Raw genomic sequence first — 24,756 nt, forward strand, 5'->3', positions numbered from 1 at the left:
CACCTATTTAAAGTGTGCAATTCAATCATTTTTAGTATATGCACAGATTTGTGCAATCATTACCACAATCAATTCTAGAGCGTTTTTATAACCACAAAAAGAAACTCCATACACATTAGCAGTCACTCTCCATTTCTTCTCAATCCCCCCAGCCCTAGGCAATCAGTAATCTACTTTCTGTCTCTATAGACTTGCCTCTTCTTGACATGTCATATAAATGGAATCACACAGTGTGTGGTCTTTTGTGATTGACCTTTCACTTAGCATAATGTTTTCAAGTTTCATTCATGTTTTAACCTGTATTAGTATTTTATTCTTTTTTTTTTTTTTTTTAAGATTTTATTTATTTATTTGACAGAGAGAGACACAGCGAGAGAGGGAACACAAGTAGGGGGAGGGGGAGAGGGAGAAGCGGGCTCCCCGCAGAGCAGGGAGCCCGATGTGGGACTTGATCCCAGGACCCTGGGATCATGACCTGAGCTGAAGGCAGTTGCTTAACCGACTGAGCCACCCAGGCGCCCTATTTTATTCTTTTTATTGCTGAGTAATAGTCCATTGTATGGATCTACCAATTTGATTTACCCATTCATCAATTGATAGACATTTGGGTTATTTCCACTTTTTGGCTATTATGAATAATGCTGCTGTAAACATTTCTGTACAAGTTTTTGTGTAGACATATGTTTGTATTTCTCTTGAGTATATACCTAGGAGTTGAATTGCTGGATCATATGGTAACAGTACGTTTAACCTTTTGATGAACTTCCAGACTATTTTGCAAAGTGGCAGAGCTATTTTACATTCCCACTAACAGTGTATTAGGGCTCCAATATCTCCACATCCTTTGAAACATTTGTTATTTTCTTTTTAAGATTTTATTTATTTATTTGAGAGAGGTGAGGGGCGGGGCAGGGGGAGAAGCAGGCTCCAATTGATCCCAGGACGCTGGGATCATGACCTGAGCCAAAGGCAGATGCTTAACCGGCTGAGCCACCCAGGCGCCCCACAACATTTGTTATTTTCTGAGTTTATTGATTTTAGCCATCCTAGTAGGAAGAAACGATAGCTCATAGTGGTTTTGATTTCCATAGTGGTTTTGATGGCTAATAATAAGCATCTTTTCATGTTCTTATTGGCCATTTGTCTTTTTTTTTCTTAAATTGAAGTATAATTAACATGTAGTGTTATATTAGTTTCAGGTGTACAGTACAATGATTCAACAATTCTATACATTACTCAGTGCTCATCACAAGAACTGTACTCTTAATCCCCTTTATCTATCTATCTATCTATTGTTTGTTTGTTTGCTTGTCTCTTTTTTCCTTTGTTCATTTGGTTTGTCTCTTAAATTCCACATATGAGTGAAATCATATGGTATTTGTCTTTGTCTGTCTGACTTATTCACTTAGCATTATACCCTCTAGGTCCATCCATGTTGTTAGAAATGGCAAGATCCCAATTCTTTTTTATGGCTGAATAATATTACATGATATATATATATATATATATACATATATATATATATATATATCACATCTTTATCCATTTATTTATGGATGGACACTTGGGTTGCTTCCATATCTTGGCTGCAATAAACATAAGGGTGTGTATATCTTTTTGAATTAGTCTTTTCATTTTTGGGGGGATAGATACCTAGTAGTGGAATTACTGGATCATATGGTAATTCTATTTTTAATATTTGGGAGACTCTCCATACTGTTTTCCACAGTGGTTGCACCAATTTGCATTCCCACCAATAGTGCACAAGGGTGCCTTTTTCTCTACATCCTCACCAACACTTGTTATTTCTTTCTTTTTGATACTAGCCATTCTGACAGGTGTAAGGTGATATCTCATTGTGGTTTTGATTTGCATATCCCTGATGATTAGTGCTGTTGAGCATTTTACATGTGTCTGTTGGTCATTTGTATGTCTTCTTTGGAAAAATGTCTATTCAGGTCCTCTGCCCATTTTTAATTGGATTATTTGTGGGGTTTTTTGTTGTTTTGTTTTGCTTTTTGGCATTGAGTTGTATAAGTTCTTCATATATTTTGGATATTAACCCCTTATTGGATATCTTATTGGCCATTTGTAAATCTTCTTTGAAGAAATATCTATGTAGATCCTTTGCCTATTTTTAAATTGGTTATTAGTCTTTTTATTACTGGGTTATGAAAGTTCTTTATATATTCTAGATACAAGTCCCTTATCAGATATATGATTTGCAAATATTTTCTCCCATTATATGGATTGTGTTTTCACTTTCTTGATGGTGTCTTTTGAAGTACAAAAGTCCTTAATTTTGATGAAATCCACTTTATCTAATTTTTCTTTTGTTGCCTGTGTTTTTTAGACATAGATGGCTTTGTTTAACCTAAGGTCATAAAGAATCACTCCTATGTTTTCTTGTAAGAATTTTATAGTTTAAAAAAAAAAAAAGAATTTTATAGTTTTGGTACCACATTTCTTTCTATGGTCAGTTTTGAGTTATTTTTTATGTATGGTGTAGGGAAGGGGTTGAATTTTATTCTTTTGCATGTGAAAATCCAGTTGTCTGAGAACATCATTGAAGAGACTATTTTTTCTCCCACTGAACTATTTTGGCACCCTGTTGAAAATCAACTGGCCATTAGTATAAGGGTTTATTTCTGGATCTTAGCTCTTTTCTATATATTTTTATGTTGATTTATATGATTTATACCTTGATCCCTATGCCAGTACTAGGCTGTCTTGATTACTATAATTTTGTAGTAAGTTTTGTGGTGGTAGGTTTAGAAATTGGGGGAAAATAAGATATTTTTAAGACATGGTTTTTAATTAAAATAACTTTAATTTTATTGAATCTAATGAGAGAGGAAAAAAATAGAGAAAAGGATGTCTTGAAATTTAGGAAATAAGTTTCCCATCCCACAAGATGTTAGCTTTTAAAAGACCTAAGATTTAGGGGCGCCTGGGTGGCTCAGTTGGTTAAGCGACTGCCTTCAGCTCAGGTCATGATCCTGGAGTCCCGGGATCGAGTCCCGCATGGGGCTTCCTGCTCAGCAGGGAGTCTGCTTCTCCCTCTGACCCTCCTCCCTCTCATATGCTCTCTCTCTCTCTCATTCTCACTCTCTCAAATAAATAAATAAAATCTTTAAAAAAAAAAAAAGAACTGTTAAAAGATCTAAGATTTAAAAAAGGGAATATTACAGAAGTCATTAAGAATTGAAGTTTTTATATTTTGTAAGCATGTAGTTCAATTTCAGATTCTATGATTAACTCTGCTATGAAAAATAAAGAAATTAGGGGTGCCTGGGTGGCTCAGTCGTTAAGCGTCTGCCTTTGGCTCAGGTCATGATCCCAGGACCCTGGGATCGAGCCCCGCATCGGGCTCCTTGCTTCGCGGGAAGCCTGCTTCTCCCTCTCCCACTCCCCCTGCTTGTGTTCCCTCTCTCACTGTGTCTCTGTCAAATAAATAAATAATAATAAAATCTTAAAAAATAAAGAAAAATAAATTAGCATCTTTATGCTTTCTATCACTTCCCTTTCCTCACATTTTGTTTTTATTAATAGTACTATTTTTTTATATTATCAATGTTACTAAAAATATGTTTGAAACTATAACCCATACGGTGGTTTAGTCTTGGTTGTACATTTACATTGACTCAATGCTCCCTATCCAACCATTTCATCTAAGTTATTGACTTTATAAGCTCAAAGTTGTATGTCATATTCCATTATCAGTATTTTAATATCTGTGGGACCAGTAACGATGGTCCTTCTTTCATTTATGAGATTTGTAATTTATGTCTTCTCTTCTTTTTTCTTGATTAGTCTGGCTAGAGGTTTATCAATTCTAATGATCTTTTCAAAGAACTAGCTTTTGGTCCCATCTGGTTTCTTTTCTCTCTCTACCTTTCCCTCTCCATTTCTTTTTTAATTTTCTACCTCCTGCTTGTTATAGGGTTAATTTGCTCTTTTTTTTTCCTAGTTTCTTAAGACAGAAGCTTAGATCATGGTATTTAGACCTTTGTTCTTTCCTAATATATGAATTTAATGATATATAAATGCTATGCACTTTTCTCAAGCACTGCTTGTGCTGCATCCACAAATTTGAATATGTTGTGTTTTTCTTTTCATTCAATTAAAAAATATTTGCTAATTTCCCTTGTGGATCCGTCTTTGACTCCTGAGTTATTTAGAGTTATGTTGCTTAATTTTCAAATTTTACAGATCTATGTTATTGATTTTTAGTTTAATTCTGTTATGATCAGACAATATACATCTTATGATTTTGGTTCTTTCATATTTGTGGAAGGATTTTTTTTTTTTTAAAGATTTTATTTATTTATTCGAGAGAGAGAGAATGAGAGACAGAGAGCATGAGAGGGGGGAGGGTCAGAGGGAGAAGCAGACTCCCTGCTGAGCAGGGAGCCCGATGCGGGACTCGATCCCAGGACTCAAGGATCATGACCTGAGCCGGAGGCAGTCGCTTAACCAACTGAGCCACCCAGGCGCCCAGGATTTTTTTTTTTAAGTAATCTCTATCTCTGTGCCCAATGTGGGGTTTGAACTCATGACCCTGAGATTAAGAATCACATGCTTTACTGACTGAGCCAGCCAAGCACACTTGAAGGATTTTTTTTTTTTTAAGATTTTATTTATTTATTTGAGTGAGAGAGAATGAGAGATAGTACGAGAGAGAAGAGGGTCAGAGGGAGAAGCAGACTCCCTGCTGAGCAGGGAGCCCGATGTGGGACTCGATCCCAGGACTCCAGGATCATGACCTGAGCCGAAGGCAGTCACTTAACCGACTGAGCCACCCAGGCACCCACTTGAAGGATTTTTTAATGGCTCAGAATATTATCTATTTTACCACCTCACACCAGTCAGGATGGCTAAAATTAACAAGTCAGGAAACAACAGATGTTGGTGAGGATGCGGGGAAAGGGAAACCCTCCTACACTGTTGGTGGGAATGCAAGCTGGTGCAGCCACTCTGGAAAATAGTATGTAGGTTCCTCGAAAAGTTGAAAATAGAGCTACACTATGACCCAGCAATTGCACTACTGGGTATTTACCCCAAAGATACGAATGTAGTGATCCGGAGGGGCACCTGCACCCCAGTGTTTATAGCAGAAATGTCCACAATAGCCAAACTATGGAAAAAGCCCAGTTGTCCATCGACAGATGAATGGATAAAGAAGATGTGACACACACACACACACACACACACACACACACACACACACACACACTGGAATATTACACAGCCATCAAAAAATGAAATCTTGCCATTTGCAACAACATGGATGGAACTAGAGGGTATTATGCTAAGGAAATAAGTCAGTCAGAGAAAGACAATTATCATATGATCTCACTGATATGTGGAATTTAAGAAGCAAGGCATAGGATCGTAGGGGAAGAGAGAAGAAAATGAAACAAGATGAAACCAGAGAGGGAGACAAACCATAAGAGACTCTTAATCTTAGGAAACAAACTGAGGATTGCTGGAGGGGAGGGGGGGTAGGGGGATGGGGTTACTGGGTGACAGACATTGGGGAGAGTACGTGTTGTAATGAGCACTGGGTATTATATAAGACTGATGAATCGGGGCGCCTGGGTGGCTCAGTCGTTAAGCGTCTGCCTTCGGCTCGGGTCATGATCCCAGGGTCCTGGGATCGAGCCCCGCATCGGGCTCCCTGCTCCGCGGGAGGCCTGCTTCTCCCTCTCCCACTCCCCGTGCTTGTGTTCCCTCTCTCGCTGTGTCTCTCTCTGTCAAATATATAAATAAAATTAAAAAAAAAAAATATAAGACTGATGAATCACAGACCTGTACCCCTGAAACAAATAATACATTATATGTTAATTAATTGAATTTAAATTAAAAAAAATTAAAAAAAGAATATTATCTATTTTGGTGAATGTTTCATCTGCTTTTTTTTTTTTTTTTTAAAGATTTTATTTATTTGTCAGAGAGAGAAAGGAGAGAGAGAACAACACAGGGAGTGGCAGAGGGAGAAGCAGTTTCCCCGCTGAGCAAGGAGCCTGATGTGGGACTTGATCCCAGGACCCTGGGATCATGACCTGAGCCGAAGGCAGCTGCTTGATGACTGAGCCACCCAGGAATCCCTGTTTCATATGCTTTTGAAAAGAATTTGTACTCTGCTGTTGAGTTGAATGTTATATAAATGTTAATTAGGTCAAGTGATTGGTATAGATTTTCTATAACCTTACTGAATTCATTTCTACTTGCTCTGCCCTTTATTGAAATAAGAATGTTGAAGTCTCCAACTGTAATTATAGATTTGTCTTTTTCTCCTTTCAGTTCCATCAGGTTTTGTTCATTTTGAATCTGTGTTGTTAGTTTCATATATATTTAGGTTATGTAACATATTGATATATCTTCTTGATAAAATGATCCTTTAATGATTGTGTAATATTGTTCTTTATCTCTGGTACTATTCCTTAATCTGAAGACTATTTTGTCTGATATTACTATACTTTTCATTAGCGTTAGCATAGGTATAACCTTTCCCTTCCTTTTACTTTTAACTTATCTATGTCTTTATATTTAAAATGGGTTTCTTGGGGCACCTGGGTGACTCAGTCGTTAAGCGTCTGCCTTTGGCTCAGGTCATGGTCCCAGGGTCCTGGGATCGAGCCCCGCATCGGGCTCCCTGCTCAGCAGGGATCCTGCTTCTCCCTCTCCCACTCCCCCTGCTTGTGTTCCCTCTCTTGCTGTCTCTCTCTCTGTCAAATAAATAAATAAAATCTTTTAAAAAAATAAAAAGATAAAATGGGTTTCTTATATAGTTAGGTTTATGATTTATCCACCTGATGGTCTCTGTCTTTAATTGATTTGTTTAGACCATTTACATTTAATGTAATAATTGATGTAGTAATATTAAAATCTACCATTTGCTAGTTGTTTTTTATATATTCTATATTTCCTCTGTTGGAAGACCTAGGTCCTATTATATTTTGATGTCTTTGTTAATATCCTGTGTCAGGGCCTTCTCCATGTAATTGCAGTAGATCCTATGCCTATGGTGGGGGTTATCTGCTAGCTCCAATTCAGCATGTGGCCATGGGACGCAGTTACTTCAAGAGATTCCTCTAGTGTAATGGTGCTCAACTTTGGATGCATGTTAGAAATACACCAATGCCTGTGTCCTACCAATAAAAATCATAATTTATCTGGAATGCAGCCTAGAATTGATAATCGTAAAAAGCTTCCCAGGTGATTCTAATGTGACTTAGGTTGCAGGCCCTGGGAAGATCTTGAATGAAAAGTAGCAAATTCTACTGTCATTGATTTTCCTTGATGCTTCTCTGAGCTGCCTACTTACTCTCTTTTCTCACTTCTCTAAAAATTTGGGGGTGAAAGGGAGAATTCCCAGGATTTAGATGAAGTCAATATTTTCCCTTATAACTATTCCTTGGAAGAAGATATGGGATTGTGATCCAGTCATGGCTGAAACTTTTCAAGGTTTATGACATGATTTAGTATCCTTTACTGTGTTTTACTTTTGCTTGTAACTTTTTGGCTGGTTGTTGCGATTTTTATTTATTTGCTTATTTTGTCAGATATTGGAGAGAAAGGATTCTGTGATCCAGCTTTATTCTTTTATCTTTACCTGGATGTCCTTACATTTTTTATTGTATTATACTATTTTCTCCAGTCTTCACAATGACCTTGTGAAGTAGTTGTTGCAACAACAACTACTACTATTACTACTATAGTTATAGATGTCCTCATTTTACAGATTCTTAGGCTTCTTCATCTGCACAAAGGTGACAATAATGATGTCCACCCCATATGTTGCTGTGGCGATTAAATGAAAGAATATAAGACATTTGCACAATACCTGGAAAACGGCAAGTGTTCAATGACTGTTAACTAATAATAATTGCTCTATATTAAATATCACCCATGAATATGAAGACAATAGTTATATTCTACTCATGGCCCATTAATTTCATGTCTTGGTCCTGGTAACTTTTTAAAAGGATAAAACTAAATATAAATGACCTTTTTTTTTTTTTTCTGACAGAAATTTAAAAATTTTCAAACTACTATATTTTGGGCATACTTTATAACTTTTTTTTTGTCCTTTAGACTGGAAGATTATCTTTCTCAACTATAAAAGCATGTGTTAGCAACCAGTTGTATTTCACATATTAGCTTCATAGTTCTGTCCATATGAATTTTTTTCTTTATTGGTTTTCGGTGTTGATAACGGCTTTTCTGGGTCTTCACAGATATTTTTAGTGAGCAGTTGGATATTACTTAGTCAAGGTATTACAAGTGATTGCAGCCATTATTCTTTTTGATGTTCCAATTACCCAAGAGTTGGCCAGTGGGAGCCCTTCCAGCTGGCTCCTGTTACTTTTGGAATATAGATCTGGACATATTCTAATAAATGACTGAATTTTCACTCCATGGTATTTGTCATAGAAACACTGTATTCATTAGATCTTACTCACTATTAGAATGAGAAGTATTTCCAAAAACTGATGATCTGAAGAAACATTACGCTTTCTTCCCATTTGGCTAAGCCTATGAGTATGTAGTTTGTGTTTGACATGTTCCTTCTCTTCTTAAATGTGTCCTGGGTTCTGGCATAAGATGTCCCAGACATGACTTGGAATCAGCGAGTTCTCCAAGGAACAGCTAGAAATCACTTTAAACTGAAAACTCCAGATTTCTTATTGAAGCATTTTCTTGAGATTGTTTTGGGAATAGCTAGCCTGCTGAGCAAGAGTTGAGAGCATCTATTTTGACTGTTAGCTGTAATGGTCACTGAAATAATAGGTTTATCTTTTTAACAAAGAATATCACAGTCAAAATCTAGGTTAAATCATAGCTCATTGTGTTCTTCTACTTTCAACCTATAGAAGCAAAATTTTAAAATAGTCTGTTTGAGACTGTATTTGTATCAGAGACAATTTTGTGCAGTTTAACATACTCGTAGGCTTAGCCAAATGGGAAGAAAGCGTAATGTTTCTTCAGATCATCAGTTTTTGGAAATACTTCTCATTCTAATAGTGAGTAAGATCTAATGAATACAGTGTTTCTATGACAAATACCATGGAGTGAAAATTCAGTCATTTATTAGAATATGTCCAGATCTATATTCCAAAAGTAACTGAAGCATTGAAATAATTTTCAGAAACATTTCCTTTTTTTATCTAGATAATATTATAGAAAAGTGTATATTTTATTATTAAAAAAGAGGGTACCTCAAACTTTTATTTTATTTAAAAATTCTCACATATTTATTGCTTTGTTATTATTATAAAAGTTACAATAATTTTTTTTTCCTTTTTAGATAGCCTGCAAGATGCAGAACCACTGTTAATTACTTCTCTATTTGATATCTCATACTTCTTCTCTGTAGCACTGGTCACAATTATAAGTACATACTTGATTGGGTAATGAGTTCTATTTGTGTCTGTCTGTCCCGCTAGCATGTAGACTGCATGTGTGCAGACACCTGTATTCATTCACCACTGCATGCCCAGGAGCTAGAATAGTGTCTTACATGTAATAGACGGTCAGTAAATTTTTGTTGAACAAATTATATTTGCTAAAAATATTTTTTCTCTAATTTGTAACTTGTCTCTTAAGTTTGTGCTTTAAAACAAACAGATAATTACATTTATGTGGTCCATTTTAGCAGTATTTATCCTTGTATTTGCTTTTATATTTTGAAAGCCCTTTCCCAATTTGAGATCCATTAAATATTTACCTTTTCTTCCTCATAGCTTTTATAAGGTTTCATCTTATGTAATAACTTTTGAATCCTTTGAAAATTTATTTAATTCTAAGTTGTGAGGAAACAGTGTTAAATGGCCAGTATGGCCAGTATGTCTAATTAGCCATTTTCCCCAGTACCATTGATTTAATAATACATGCCTTCTCTGATAATTTGGGGCTCCAGGTATTTCTTTTCCTCTTATTGGTCTCAAGGAAGCTTCTCTAAAATATGTGCCTAGGAATGGAACCAGAATTCTAAACCACAAAAGTGTTCTTGACCCTATCCCTGCTCTTCACTTTTGCACATTTTGCTCCAGAAATGTTGAATTTGCCCAGAACAGTGGGAATACTCATTGAGCTCTGGGCCACATTTGAACTCCCAGCTAGCTCTGTGTCGCCAAGTCTGCCCTATGAAAACAGTTTCGATTAAAAAATATATATATGTATATATACATATGTTCTGGCAATTTGCTTTAGGAATTGCATTAAGCAGCAGGCCACAAGGGTGAGGGGGACTTATACAAGATAGAAATTAATTTTTCTCGGGCGCCTGGGTGGCTCAGTCGTTAAGTGTCTGCCTTTGGCTCAGGTCATGATCCCAGGGTCCTGGGATCGAGCCCCACATTGGGCTCTCTGCTCAGCGGGAAGCCTGCTTCTCCCTCTCCCACTCCCCCTGCTTGTGTTCTCTCTCGCTGTCTCTCTCTCTGTCAAATAAATAAATAAAATATTAAAAAAAAAAAAGAAATTAATTTTTCTCTCACATAAGAGAAGTACCAAGGTAGGTAGTCCAGTCCAGGGCTTGTCTGGAGGATAAATTAAGTTATCTGGAATGTAGATTTCTTTCTTTCTTTGCAATAAGTCATTATATACAGATTTTTGGCTGCCAACAACTTTTGGAAAGGCTGAGGGCAAAAAGCCTTTCCCTACAGGTTTGTTCCCCTTTTAAGGAGCTTTTTAAAAGTCCCACATATCCGTGTGTGTATGTACGTGCATATATATATATACACACATATATATATATATGCAACTGTAGTAATTATCCCATCTAAAACTCTAGCCAATAGAAAAGAAATACACATAGATTTTCTATTAGTAGAAAAACATACAATGAAATAAATTAATTTTTTAATTAAAAATGTGAGAGACAGTATTAGTTTTTTTACACCCTTGCCTTAAAATTCTTGCCAGTAGTGAATAGTACTTTCTCATTGTTTTCATTTGTGTTCCTTTGAATAGTAGTGAAGTTGAGCATCTTTTTAAATACATATTTTTTTTTATCTTTTAAAAAATGTTTCATTTGGAAATAATTTCAAGGCTGGAAATACAGAAACAGTACAAGTAACACATGGATAGTCTTTATCCAGGTTCATCTATTGCTAACATTTGATTCCATTTGCTTTGTCATTTGCTCTCTTTGTGTATTTTTGCGTGCGCGCGCGTGTGTGTGTATAATTTTTTTACCAAACTGTTTGAAGTTACATATATGATAGTCCTTTATTCTTAAATATTTCCACATATATTTCCTAAGAATAAGGATACTTTTTTTTATGGAACCCATGAAGTTATCAAATTCATAAATTAATATTGATAGAATACTTTATCATTTATATTCCAATTTTGTTCATTGACCTAATAATGTCCTTGATAGCATTTTTTCCCCACTCCAATAAAAGATCCAGTCTAGGGTAAGGTATTGCATTTAATTGCTATGTCTCTTTAGCCTTCTTTAATATGGAACATTTCCACAGCCTTTCTTTGTCTTTTATGACATTGACATTTTGCGAGAATGTAATCCTCCCATGTCCCACATTCTTAGTAGAATGTTATTTTGTGCTTGTCTGATGTTTCCTCATAAAAGACTGAGGTTATGCATTCTTGACAAAAATACTGCACTGTGCATTATAGATGGTGTGTTCTCAGAGGATCACATCTGGGGCCCATGTTCATCTCTTCCTTATTGGTTATGGTAACAGTCATCTGCCAAGTCTTCAATGTGCATCTCTTATGAGTTAAGTATTGGGTTCAAAGATGAATAAGATAATTCCTCTGTCAAGGAGATTACAGTCTAGAAAGGAAACAGAAATGGAAACAGAAAAAGGACAGTGTGCTGTAATAGTGGAGTAATTACTTCAGGAGTAACTCTGGCCAGGGAAGTCGGGAGAGCTTCACAGAGATAAGTTACTTGGGAACAGGGACTATGCTTATGGGTGTTTGTTTCCTTTATAGCATCTTGCCCTATTCTCATTAAATAAGTATTAAATAAATGAAAAAAAATCTATGTACCTCAAAATAAAACTGTCAAAACAGAGTACATAAATACATGATTTTATCTCTTCTTTTAGTTCACCATTGATTACAGAATTGAATGTTTTAGACACTAAGGAAATATATTTACTTGTGGAGAGAAAATGCTCATCGTAAATTATGTGCAAAAATGTGGTTTATAAATTTATGAGATAAGCTTTTCTTATATCCAGTTAGAGACCTGGATTACAAAATTGAAATATGTACAGAATCATAGATCTTGATGCAGAAAAGTGCTCAATAGCCACATGTAGCTAGTGTTTACCACATGGTCCAATACTCACGGCGTGTGTGTCGGACAGTACAGATCTAGAATGACCCTTGGTAATCTATCTTTATGTTTTGCATTACTTAATTCCACCTGCCAAAGGGCAAATGTCCCAAAAAAGGGTTTCTTCTCCCACCAGACTGGACTTTGACATAATCTCAGGGTTGTGAGGGCAGATTCTTATGTAATTCTTTCAAAGAATTGCAGAGTTTTGGAGAGGGACAAGACAATATAGTAGTACTTCAATAAAAACATACACACAACCACTTACTTCTCATGCCTCTGGTATTAACAGCTAGTTGTGCTGTTTTCAGAATTTGATCATGGATAATGTGATTATCAAAATTGATCTCCATGTTCCTTTTATAGATTGATATATCACAGCATCAAGATAAAATTGCTTACTTTTAGATTTATGGGGAGAAATAGAAGGAAGCTTTCATAAAAATGACATTCAGATTTTAAAATCTTTATTTCATATATTGATAGGAAACATTTTTCTTGGTTGCTATTAATGGCAGAAGCCTTTAATAAGATAACGTTTCAAATTAGTGGGTAAAGATAATGTAGTTCATAAATCATCTCAGGACAACTAGGCACAATCTGTAGAATTGGAAAATAATAAAGTTGGATCCCAATTTACTTATATATCAGTATAATGCCACGTGAAACTAGGACATTTTGTCTCACATACTGTTGGTGGAGTGCAAAATTGGAGGGCAACTTGGCAATCTCAATTTAAATTGTTTGCTTCCACCTCTAGGAATTTATCCAACATATGTATTCACATGTGTACAAAGAAGTATGTAATATATAATTCACTAAAGCAATTATTTATAACAGCAAAAGCAACCAAAATGTCTACCAATAAAGGATTGGCTAAATAAATTATGATACATCCATAGAGTAGCTTATAATATATTCTTTTAAAAATGAGATCTCTTTAATGTCCTGATACAGAATTCACTCTAAGATATACTGTAAAGAGAGAAAAACAAGGTACGGAACTGCATTTAGATCTGGGGTCAGCAAACAATCCAACTTGCTGCCTGTTTGGTAAATAAAGTTTTACTGAAACACAGCTTTTCCCATTTATTCACATATTGTCTAGGGCTGCTTTTGTGCTACAATAGTAGAGTTGAGTCATTGCTACAGAGACCATATGGGCTGAAACGCAGAAAATATTTACTATCCGCCCTTTAGAAAAAATCTTGCTGAGCCCTGTGTATTACTATCTGTGTTATACAACTTTACTAAATAAAAAAGAATACAGTAATCTCCTTATCTGCGGTTTCACTTTTCACTATTTCAGTTACCCATGGTCAACTGTGCTCAGCCCAGTTTTGGAAGCAGATGATCCTCTTCCTGATCAGTTGTGCGAAGGCCAAGAGAAGGCTAATGCTACGTCATAATATTTACATCATTCCCCTCACTTCATCTCATCACCTAGGCATTTTATCATCTCATATCATTACAAGAAGGCTGAATATAGTACAGTAAGATTATAATTGTTCTATTTATCTGTTTTATTATTATTGTTGTTAATCTCTTACTGTGCCCAATTTACAAATTAAGCTTTATCGTAGGTATACATATACTTAAGAAAAAAACAGTATGTATAGGGTTTAGTACTAAGTGTGGTTTCAGGCCCCCACTGGGGGTCTTGGAACATATCCCCTGGAAATAAGGGAATTCTACTATATAAAATAATGGGAAATATTCCCACCTCCAACATTTTACAGTTGTAAACCTGAAGATATTCTCAGTGTCATGTTTGTTGAAATTCCCTGTTTTTAAGGAGGTTGCAATAAAAATAATCAAGGATACGTTTTTAAGTGATTTTTAGTATGATCAATCCATAGAAAGAAATTCCATTTTTTTTTTTTAAAGATTTTATTTATTTATTTGAGAGAGAGAGAGATCACATGCAGGGAGGAAGGGTAGAGGCAGAAGCAGACTCCCCCCTGAGCAGGGAGCCCGACACAGGACTTGATCTCAGGACCCTGGGATCATGACCTGAGCTGAAGGCAGACACTTAACTGACCAAGCCACCCAGGTGCCCCAGAAATTCCATTTCTTTATGATGGGATCTATACTGTGCCAAGAAGAGCCATTAAAAAGTGGAAAAATTCAATCACTTCATCATTTTGTGTACAGAGTAACTGGTTTGAAAGCTTTTTCTTTCCTTCCTGAACTCACTCTAACAACTGCCTTGCCTGGAGACAAGTTGGCAGAATAGTGTGAGTTGCCGGCTCTCTGGATGACTAACATCAACGGTTCTGTGGCCCAAGGATAAGTACTTCCCTTTTGCCGTCCCAGTTCTGGCCAGCTCCCCTCCATAGCGGCTGCTGGTTGTTCTGACACACGGATGCATACACAGAATAGAGCCATGGTTGTCTCCTTGACATCCCTCAGACTTCCTCTGACTCTCATTTCTTTGTAGTTCCTGGTTCCTTGCTTGCTCTGATCCTGGGTTATCTACCTGTAACAACCTGGATTATCTGCCAATGGCAATTTGTCCTCAGTTAGCCTGGTCACCACCCCTCACTGGGACCCTTCCTCTCAGTTTGCTGCTTTGCCTGGTTCAAACCAGGCCAAACCAAACCTAAAACTGTCAACACCCATAATCGCAACACCGCCCTTGTGCACCTGAGGGCATGTCGGCCGATAATTACGTACTAAATCACCTTACCCCATCCCAAGCTATGTTCCTCTGTGTCCCCCAGACACACAGTGCTCTGCCAGGGGTCTGTTTCAAGCTGCTCCTATGCTGGGACATACCCCGGGCTCTCTGGCCAGAGAGCATCTCTCATCCTCGCTCAGTTGTCTCTTGACTCCCCTGGAGAGATTTACACTCTTGTTTTCAGTCCTCCACATTTTATTCTTTATTACAGTGTTGAGATTGTACCGAAATTGTTTTTTGTGCTTGTTTGCTCCTGGATGGCAAATTGTGCCGCAGACATTTTGTATACCATGTCCCTTTAACAATGTCGGGCACAGAGTACGTCTGTCACAAAAGGCTGATGCGTGAAGGTGCTGTTCTTGAAAACTGCTTGCAACCCTAAGAGCCTCGGGTTCTGCAACTATTGACAAAATGACAGCAGCGAATTTATTCAATAGCAAATATGCATGAAGTACCCAATATGTGCTGGACTATGACACGGTGCTAGGCAGGGGTCAGAGAACAGATTCCCTTGGAGTTTACACGGTGATGAGGTGTAGGCCAAGAATAGACGTTGTAAGTTATCCAATTCTGTAGTATGTTAGAAGGTGTTAAGTGCTACGACAAAAGGGAAAAACAGAGCAGGGTCCAAGATTAACAGTGTTGGTGTCGCAGTGGAGGACGGTTTTCCAGTTCCTCATGGCTGCTTTCAGGCATGGCGTCCAACCTAACAGTTGAGCCAAACACTTGGGGCACTATATGAGCCCGTTGAATTCTCACACTAGCTGTATGAGGTAGGTATTATTTTTCTTATTATCTTCATGAGCAAGGGACAGGCAGGCTAGGTAGGGAGAGATAGGTAGGGCGCTATGGGATCAGGCTCAGAGAAATCCCAAACTCCCGGGAGGTGTAAGGAAACCAGAGATAAGAAAACACACCAGAGGGCGCCTGGGTGGCTCAGTCGTTAAGCGTCTGCCTTCGGCTCAGGTCATGATCCCAGGGTCCTGGGATCGAGTCCCACATCGGGCTTCCTGCTTGGCAGGAAGCCTGCTTCTCCCTCTCCCACTCCCCCTGCTTGTGTTCCTGCTCTCGCTATCTCTCTCTCTGTCAAATAAATAAATAAAATCTTAAAAAAAAAAAAAAAAAAGAAAACACACCAGACCACCATGCCCTAGGTGTCAGAGGTGGGGTCTTGTTAAAACAGTCACTTGGGACCAACAAAGAATTACCAGACCCTAAAAAGGAAGTAAGCCATTAAAAGTGTTATCACTAGCCCTTACTCAATGGTGCTATCGGTGGAGATGTTAAAAGGATTTCAGTTCCCCGGTCAGCCTTCAATAAAAGACCAACCCTAACAACCCCCACTGGCAACCAAGTCCGTACCACTCTCAGTCCTGACAGCTTTTTCTATATCCTTGCTTAATAAAACTTTATCGCTTTACTCACTGTCCTATGTCTGAGAGATTTATTCTTCGACTCCGTGAGACAAGAACCCCTCACCTTCCCACTTCAATACTGATTAGGAAATGAAGAGGGAAGTTCAAATACTAAGGTCACACAGCTCATATAGGGCAGAATGCGGTTTGAATCCAGTTGGTCTGATCTAAAAGTTCAGATTACTAATCAGTATTAATTAGTACCCTCGTATCTATAGGAGGTGATACATTTCCTAAATTCTCCACTACACTTTTTCAATTTACAGTAATTTTTTTCTTTTAATGATAGTAGTTTTATGGAAAGATAAGGAATTTCTTTACAGCCAGGGGGCAGCAAATGATTGCTTTTGAACTATGTGTAGGGCAGATGAAAAAAATCCAGAGATCTTTTTGAACTGTTTAATTGTAGTTAATAAGCTTCAAGATAAGTAAATGGAAGTCTTCCTTGCACATTTCTTTAATCTTTTAGAATAAAATTACTTTGTTAAAAGTAACATTTAAAAATATTTCTTTAAAATGATAAATTTACAGAAAGAACACCATCTTGATCTGAATCTTGATCTAAATATCAGTATCCCTAATATATTTCCACTTTGGCTTTATAATATTTTAAGTTGCCAGAATATGTATATTCTTTACAAATAAACTGAGTCGCTTAGAAATGGAATTTCTTTTTTGTTCATTAGAAATGGAATTTAAAATTCATGTATATAAAATATTTTTTAAAGATTCAAAAAGGAAGACAGTGGTGTGGAAAGATGACTAACTTAAATAATAATTTAGGTTTCCTGAGTTGTAAGAGGTATACTGTTGACCCTTGAACAGCGCAGGTGTTAAGCACTGACTCTGTGCAGTCAAAATCCCACACTTTTGAATCCCCCCAAACTTGGGGTGCCTGTGTGGCTCAGTCAGCTAAGCGACTGCCTTCAGCACCCATTAGGTTGGGCTCCCTGCTCAGCGGCAAGTCTGCTTCTCCCTCTCCCTCTGCCCCTACCCCCTGCTCATGCAGAGTCTCTCTCTCTCTCTAATAAATAAAATCTTTAAAAAAAAAAATCTCCCCAAACTTAACTACTAATAGCCTACTGTTGATCAGTAACATAAAGTGAATTAACAGATATTTTGTATATGTATTATATACTGTATTTTTATAATAAAGTAGGCTAGAGAAAAGAAAATGTTATTAAGAAAATCATAAGGAAGAGAAAGTTTACAGTATTGTACTGTGTTTATTAAAAAAAAAAAATCCAGGTATAAGTGGACCAGCACAGTTCAAAGGTCTTGTTCCCACCTTGTTCAAGGGTCAACTGTAATTCGCTAGAACTGTAGGTGAAGATTTGGGGGGTACTTTTAGAGCTTTTTTAAGGGATCACACACAGAATAGCAGAATGGGGCATTTGGTCCTTAGGGAATGTTAATAAAGAGCAACTCAATTTTTAGATGGTCTAATGGTAAAACGGAGACTTAGAGCTTATTTCCCCAAATCAGATGGAAACCATCGGCGTGGGGGGCACAGGATCCCTAACATTCTGATGGACGTTTTGAAGCACAGGGAATTCATAATTGTTCATTCGGCGGCAGGCAGAGACACCAGTCCAAGTGAGGAATACAAGCACTGCCCTGGGAGAAGGGCAAGGCTGCCTGCGGGGTGGAAAGTCGGGGGCAGCACGGTCAGGTGAACTTTGCCCCCCAGGCCGGCGGCGGGGCGGGGAGGAAGGGGTGGGGGGAGGGGGACCGGGCCGCCGCCCGGGGCGGGGATGGGGTGGGAGGGCAGCTCCCTCTCACACTGCCGGCCTCCTCCCGCAGCGGCCGGGCTCCGACGCCTGATGTCCCAAGCGCCTGCTCCCGGGCCGCCACCCAAGGTGGGTTTCGCACAGTTAGCTCTTTACAGACAGCCCGTGCGCTCCAAGGACAACGTGTGTAACCGCCAGTCCGTAGGAACACTTCGGGGTAACGTCCCGGGGATGACGTCCTTGGCCCATTTTCTGCAGAGTAGGGCGGGGGTTGGGGCCGCCGTCCGCGCTCACGCTGCGGGTCCTGGGGGTCCCCGCCGCCTCCCGGGGCCTCCCTGCCTCCTCTCGGCCGACGCCACAGCCGCGGGGGCCGCCCCGGTAGCTCTGGTCCCACCGTTTCCTAACCTTGGATGACTTGTCTTCCCCGCCGCGGGGTGAGCGGGTTTCAGTCCCTGGGGGGCCCACGGCCCGGCCGGAACGGCGACGGAAGGAGCGGGCGCCCGCGGGGGCTGCGCGGAGGAGGGGGAGGAGGGAGGGGGGAGGAGGAGGAGGGAGGGGGGGGCTGGGAGGGGGAGGAGGAGGGGGCTGGGAGGGGGCTGGGAGGGGGAGGAGGACAGGCTGGCGCCCGGGGCCCCGCGGGGGCTCGGCACGTGGGAAGGGCGGCCGCGGTCCGTCCGAGGCCGACAGCGGGAGGGGAGGGAGCGGGGCAGGAAAGCAGGCTTCAGGGTATCGCTAACTGGGTGTCTCCTGCCAAGGCGAGAGAAAATAGTTACCTGGACTCTTCTGGGTTCTGAATCAACAGCCGGATGCCATTTCCTACCCCTCCTGCTGCCTCCATTTATAAGGCTTTATATTTGACAAAGAATTTTTTCACTTCTTTTTCTCAGATAAATGTAAGAAGACGCCCATTTCATAGATACATTTGAGGGGCCAAGGCAAGTTTTATGCATAGGGAAATACGATCTATTTAGTCTATGTCCAAACATTTTATGTATAACAGACTGAATAATACTTTTATGTATAGACTTAGGTAACATACATACACAATATTTATGAGTCAACATGGTATTTAACATTTCTATTTTCCCCCTATTTTGGTCCTATGTTAAGTTGGCCCCATGCATGCCGCTTCAGTGGCCGACATGGCTTTGCACAAACTCCTCACAGATTGGGACTCCTCCGTGGACCCCACTGTAACCCCACCTCACCCTGCCTGCTGAACTTTCCCAACTATGTTATTGCCATGGAATCTGAATTACTATGGAATCGCGTTTGTATCTCTCTTCCAACTCTTTTTTTTTTTTTTTTTAATTTTTTTTTAAAGGTTTTATTTATTTATCTGAGAGAGAGAATGGGAGACAGAGAGCATGAGAGGGGGAGGGTCAGAGGGAGAAGCAGACTCCCCGCTGAGCAGGGAGCCCGATGCGGGACTCGATCCCGGGACTCCAGAATCATGACCTGAGCCGAAGGCAGTCGCTTAACCAACTGAGCCACCCAGGCGCCCCTCTCTCTTCCAACTCTTAAAACAGTCTACTTGATACTAGTTTTAGTACATTTGTATTCTAAGCTTCCTTACTAGAGTCTTAGCTCTTTGAACTTACTCGTCTTTATATCCTCTGCAGTGCTTAGCTCTGTATGTAACAGTGTTCCTACCTCTAGGCCTTTGCACCTGCTATTCCCTTCCTCCAGATACCTGCATGGCTAGGTCCTTCACCTCCTTGAGATCTTGACTCCAGAATCACTTTGTCACTGCCTAAAATCCTTCTGCCCCTCAGTATTTTGTAGCTCCCTTTCTTGCTTTATTTTTTTCTCCTTAGTACCTTTAACATCTAGCATTTTCTGTATTTTACTCATTTATCTGATTCATTTTCTATCTAAATTACAATTCCATGAGGACAGAATTTTAATGTATTTTGTTCAGAACGGTATCCCTAGTGCTTACCACACAGTAGGTGTCCAATAAATATTTAACAAATAAAGGAATAAATAAATAGAAGCATTAAATAAATACAGTAGAAATGAATCAGAGTATATGGGCATTGGATCTGAGCCTAGAACTGATGTCAAGGGAAATGAATGATTCTTTCCAACATGTGTAGAAGGGCACTAGCTAAATTAATTCACATTTACCTGGGTCTGTTAAGTTTATGAGAAGCCAACTGATTGTTTCATTAATGTTTCAAAATATATACTTTAAAAATAAAGAGTGGGCATATGAGTATTTCCAACTTATCTTCACAGACCAAAGGGATACATAGGTCTTTGTTTCCTGGATTGTCAGAGAAATGATTATGCTTCTAAGACATCTGTTCAGCTCATCATTTTCATTTCCTCCTGTGGTTTATACAGTTGAGCCCATTGGTACATATTTGTTTATATAATATGGCATATGGTATCGGTCAGTTCTGACCATAGAAATGTCCTGAAGATTTGTGGTAGCGCTGGGTCTTACAATGTGTGGTTTTGTCATGGAAAAATTAGATTTCTGTTCTGGTACACAATTGAGTACTGAGTATATTAACAGGAATTTTGAATAAAGATATTTAGATTTCTCACCTCACTGCAAAATAGTGAGTTGCAAGATTTTGTGAGCTAATACTAAATTAAGTAGTTCTTTCATTCATTGAAAGGTAAGCTTGGGGCTGGGCACATTTGGGGAACTTGATATATCAGGATGAAACTTGGAAAATCCTGGGACTTTTAGTAGAATTTGTAAAAAAACAACCAAACAAAAACAAAACTAATTTCACTATTCAGTTGAATGCAAATATTTTCCAGGAAGCAATGCCCTTGTAAAGTTTTGGAATTTTATCTTGGGGTAAAGAAAAGATAGGAGAAATAGGAATATCCTTATGTTACATTATATGATTTTGCTTCTAGAGTAGGAAGACTTTATCTTATAATCCCGATCTGTTTTATTTAGTCAACTTCCCTCAGCTTTAGAGTTCTTGGTTTTGTCAAATAAAAAGCAAATCCGGACTTAGTAAGGAGAGACTTTGTTTGAAAGGATTATTGCAAGGGGGGATGGGGCTATTGCATTTTGTGAGGGGGCTCTTTCAATAGGGAGAACACTGTGACCATGTGATCTGCAGGTGTCTCAAGAATTAGGCCCAAAGGGCTTCTTTTATAAGAGGAGTGAACAGGGCTAACAAGAGCTAGATATAGAGAAGTGGGGTGAGAGCATGGCATATAGGACAGAAGGTCAGAGAATGCCTTACCCAGACACTAGCCTGTTTTCCAGGAGGGACCCATAAATAGGTGTTGTATGCTGTTTTGGGCTGAGAGCGGGCTCAAGTTCAGGGCCCCAAAGCAAAGGAGAGAAGCTTAACCAAAGTTTGGTTAACAAGTGTTTTATTTCAGTTAATCAGTGGGGACAAGGGTCTCAGCTAATCATTTATGAGGCCAAAGCTGCCCTTGTCATAGGGTGAACAAGTGGGGCACCTGTGAATTTTATCTGAGTCATATGGGAAGGGTGGTTCTTTGCAGGAAGCCATTTTCCAGAACACAAAAGCGAGGGGAAAATTCCTTTAACCTGTGCTGTTTTCCAGGCGCATAGGGCTCAGGTAAAATTCAACTTTGTCAGCTTCTCTACCTAGAATGAATTTGGAAAAATACTCTGGCCTTGTTCTGTCTGCTTTATAAAAGGATTACAATGAAAACAATCTGATGGTTGCTAATTTTTGAAATTTGAAATTTTTTCTCCTAGAAAAAGAAAAGGTGAATATATTAAATATCTCATTAAAAGAAAAAGGTGTGTTTGGAGCTTTATTCTTGCAGGTAAAGTACATATGAAAGGATGTGATTTTCTGGCTTATGTAGTAGCAGACTTACAGAGGCATTGCATATTTAATCGTTACAAAAGAGAATGGTAAGGGAAAATAAATCTCCTTTAAAACATGGATTAATCAAAATCAATATTTAGAACTTTACCAAAAAGGCAAACACCCAGGTCACTCTATAAAGTACTTGCTTTATGAAAAAAATTAGACTATTTCCTGACCCCCTAGGAAGTTTCATTCTATAGTGAATGACTATGTTATGGCAGAAAGTTGCATAAAGATAGAGGGAATTAAAGATAAAAAGCTAGGTGTTTTATTTTGTTGCATTGTGTTAAAAAGGACCATAAAACCACAAAATTTAGATTTAAATCAGTTTATTCTTTTCAGAAACATATTGTATTGGATAAATCAACTTAGAGATATATGCCCATTTTATTTTCTCTTGTAGCTATGTATTTATATTGAATTCTAATTTTCCTCAAAATAGCTCAGAGAAAGTGAGGAAAATATGTATGAGGAAAATATATAATTTTATTAAGCCTCTGAAATTCCAAACATATGCAAAACAAATAAAAAAGGGCTGGAGGTGGGGAAACTTCTGAGGAACATTTTGTAGGTGTGGCTTCCTTGCTGGAAAATTGATTCTTACAGGGCCCAATCCAGGAGGAAAGCTCCTATCCAGTTTGTGTTCTGTCACTCACCAGCTGGGTGACCCCAAGGTCACCTACATTGTCCTAGTTTCAGTTCCTTGACTGTTACATGCAGACTAAGATGGTCTGTAAGGATCAGTTTATTTGTAGAAGTTTATGTATTGTCTTAAAGCCAGAAGTTCCTTAATTTATGAAGCAATTTTTAAAACCTTGGATCATTTCCAGCTCTAGATTTGTAGAAGGTGCTGTTAGGGTGAGGGGTGGGAAAAAAGGAGAAAAAAGAAGTGTATATAAAGTAAACAACACAGGAGAGAGATTTTCTCTGAAAAGAGCTAAGTGCTCAGGGAAAATGTAATTCCTGCTGGCTACACTTTCCTCAGGATCCTGCATTCTTCCTTACCTCTTACAGAGGCTCATCCTGGCCCAGTATCTTTACATGGTCATCATTTATGCCAAAGTAACTCTCTTCTTTCTGTTTTTCTTCTCTTCCTCCTCCTCGGTCTCCTTAGAATACTCCATACTCAGTACCTCTCACCAGCCAAGGCTCATGCAGGTTTCCGGAGTGAGCTACACCTGTGACGGCCTCTCCACTTTTTCCCAGCACCCTCCCCATGCTGGGTAGGACAAGGCTTCCACGACTATTTCCATTTTCAGACTGTAGATGTCGCTGGCTTACTGTTAAAAAGGTCTTCCTGGTTGTCATCCCTGTTCCCAGGTACCCTAAATCAAGTTCTGCGTTGAACCACCTTAGAGTTAGAAATGTTTGATTTTTACTTGTTTATAATCATATCTTCTAGGCAGTAGTTTCACAAGTTTATGTAAACTACTCAAACAGTGCTTCCCCATTTTAGAAATCTCTGTAGAAGAGTTATTTTCTGATTGTGATGCCAGTGTGTGGGGAAAACTAGCTCCCTGCCATACAGATCTTCATTAAATCATGCCATCCTCCATGAGGTGTTGAGACGCTGCCTTTTGGAAAAGGGATTTAAAAAAAAAAACTTGTATAATTGACAATATCTTCCAGCTAAACCTTTGAAGTTCTAGTTCTAATATTTTAAAGAAACTTTTTAAATTGTATAACGCATTTGATTTTTATTCCTTTGTGTATTTCCCTTCCTCTTTAAGCTGTAAGACATTCTTCAGTCTTAAAGGATGCAATGAGAATCCGTTTTCTGGAAACAGTTTGCCATTTTCTCCCTAATGCTGTGCCAATAAGCCAAAGGGAACATTACAGAGCAGACATAGACATCTCCATGATAGAAAAATAAAATATACTGCCACCAGAAGGGTCTGCCTACTTTTGTAAATGTCTCAAAGGTGCCTTCATGGGAGGTATCTGAAGAGTTTTCATGGAAAACAAAATTACAGAGATTCTGAGGAAAATGTATCCTATCATTAATAAATGTATAATTTTTGTAACTCTAGGGGCAGGTTTTCCCAGTGTGCAATTTTGTTTATTTCACTGAATGTACTTTTAAAAAATTTTTTTATTGTTATGTTAATCACCATACATTACATTATTAGTTTTTGATGTAATGTTCCATGATTCATTGTTTGTGTATAACACCCAGTGCTCCATTCAGTATGTGCCCTCTTTAATACCCATCACCAGGCTAACCCATCCTCCCACCCCCCTCCCCTCTAGAACCCTCAGTTTGTTTCTCAGAGTCCATCATCTCTCATGGTTCATCTCCTCCTCCGATTTCCCCCCCTTCATTCTTACCCTCCTGCTATCTTCTTCTTCTTCTTCTTTTTTTTTTTAAACATATATTGTGTTATTTGTTTCAGAGGTACAGGTCTGTGATTCAACAGTCTTACACAATTCACAGTGCTCACCATAGCACACACCCTCCCCAATGTCTATCACCCAGCCACCCCATCCCTCCCACCCTCCACCACTCCAGCAACCCTCAGTTTGTTTCCTGAGATTAAGAATTCCTCATATCAGTGAGGTCATATGATACATGTCTTTCTCTGATTGACTTATTTCACTCAGCATAACACCCTCCAGTTCCATCCACGTCGTTGCAAATGGCAAGATCTCATTCCTTTTGATGGCTGCATAATATTCCATTGTATATATATACCACATCTTCTTTATCCATTCATCTGTCGATGGACATCTTGGCTCTTTCCACAGTTTGGCTATTGTGGACTTTGCTGCTATAAACATTGGGGTGCACGTA

The 24,756-nt window shown here is 38.7% G+C and overlaps 1 protein-coding gene across 9 annotated transcripts in view; it reads left to right on the top strand.

Moving 5' to 3' along the window:
• Positions 1-17,529: 17,529 nt before the first annotated feature.
• LOC118518598 (uncharacterized) overlaps positions 17,530-24,756 on the top strand; it is a 284,505-nt gene continuing 277,278 nt past the window's right edge. For 5 of the 9 annotated variants that reach the window (XM_078072234.1, XM_078072231.1, XM_078072235.1 and 2 more), the window contains exon 1: positions 17,530-18,358. In XM_078072234.1, coding sequence (XP_077928360.1) covers positions 18,166-18,358 — 193 coding nt within the window. In that variant the 5' untranslated portion in view covers positions 17,530-18,165. The remainder of the gene's footprint in view (positions 18,359-24,756) is intronic. The other 4 variants (XM_078072230.1, XR_013447795.1, XR_013447794.1 and 1 more) reach the window with 4 other exon arrangements.

This window comes from Halichoerus grypus, chromosome 5, assembly GCF_964656455.1.
Source record: "Halichoerus grypus chromosome 5, mHalGry1.hap1.1, whole genome shotgun sequence".
NCBI lineage: Eukaryota > Metazoa > Chordata > Mammalia > Carnivora > Phocidae > Halichoerus > Halichoerus grypus.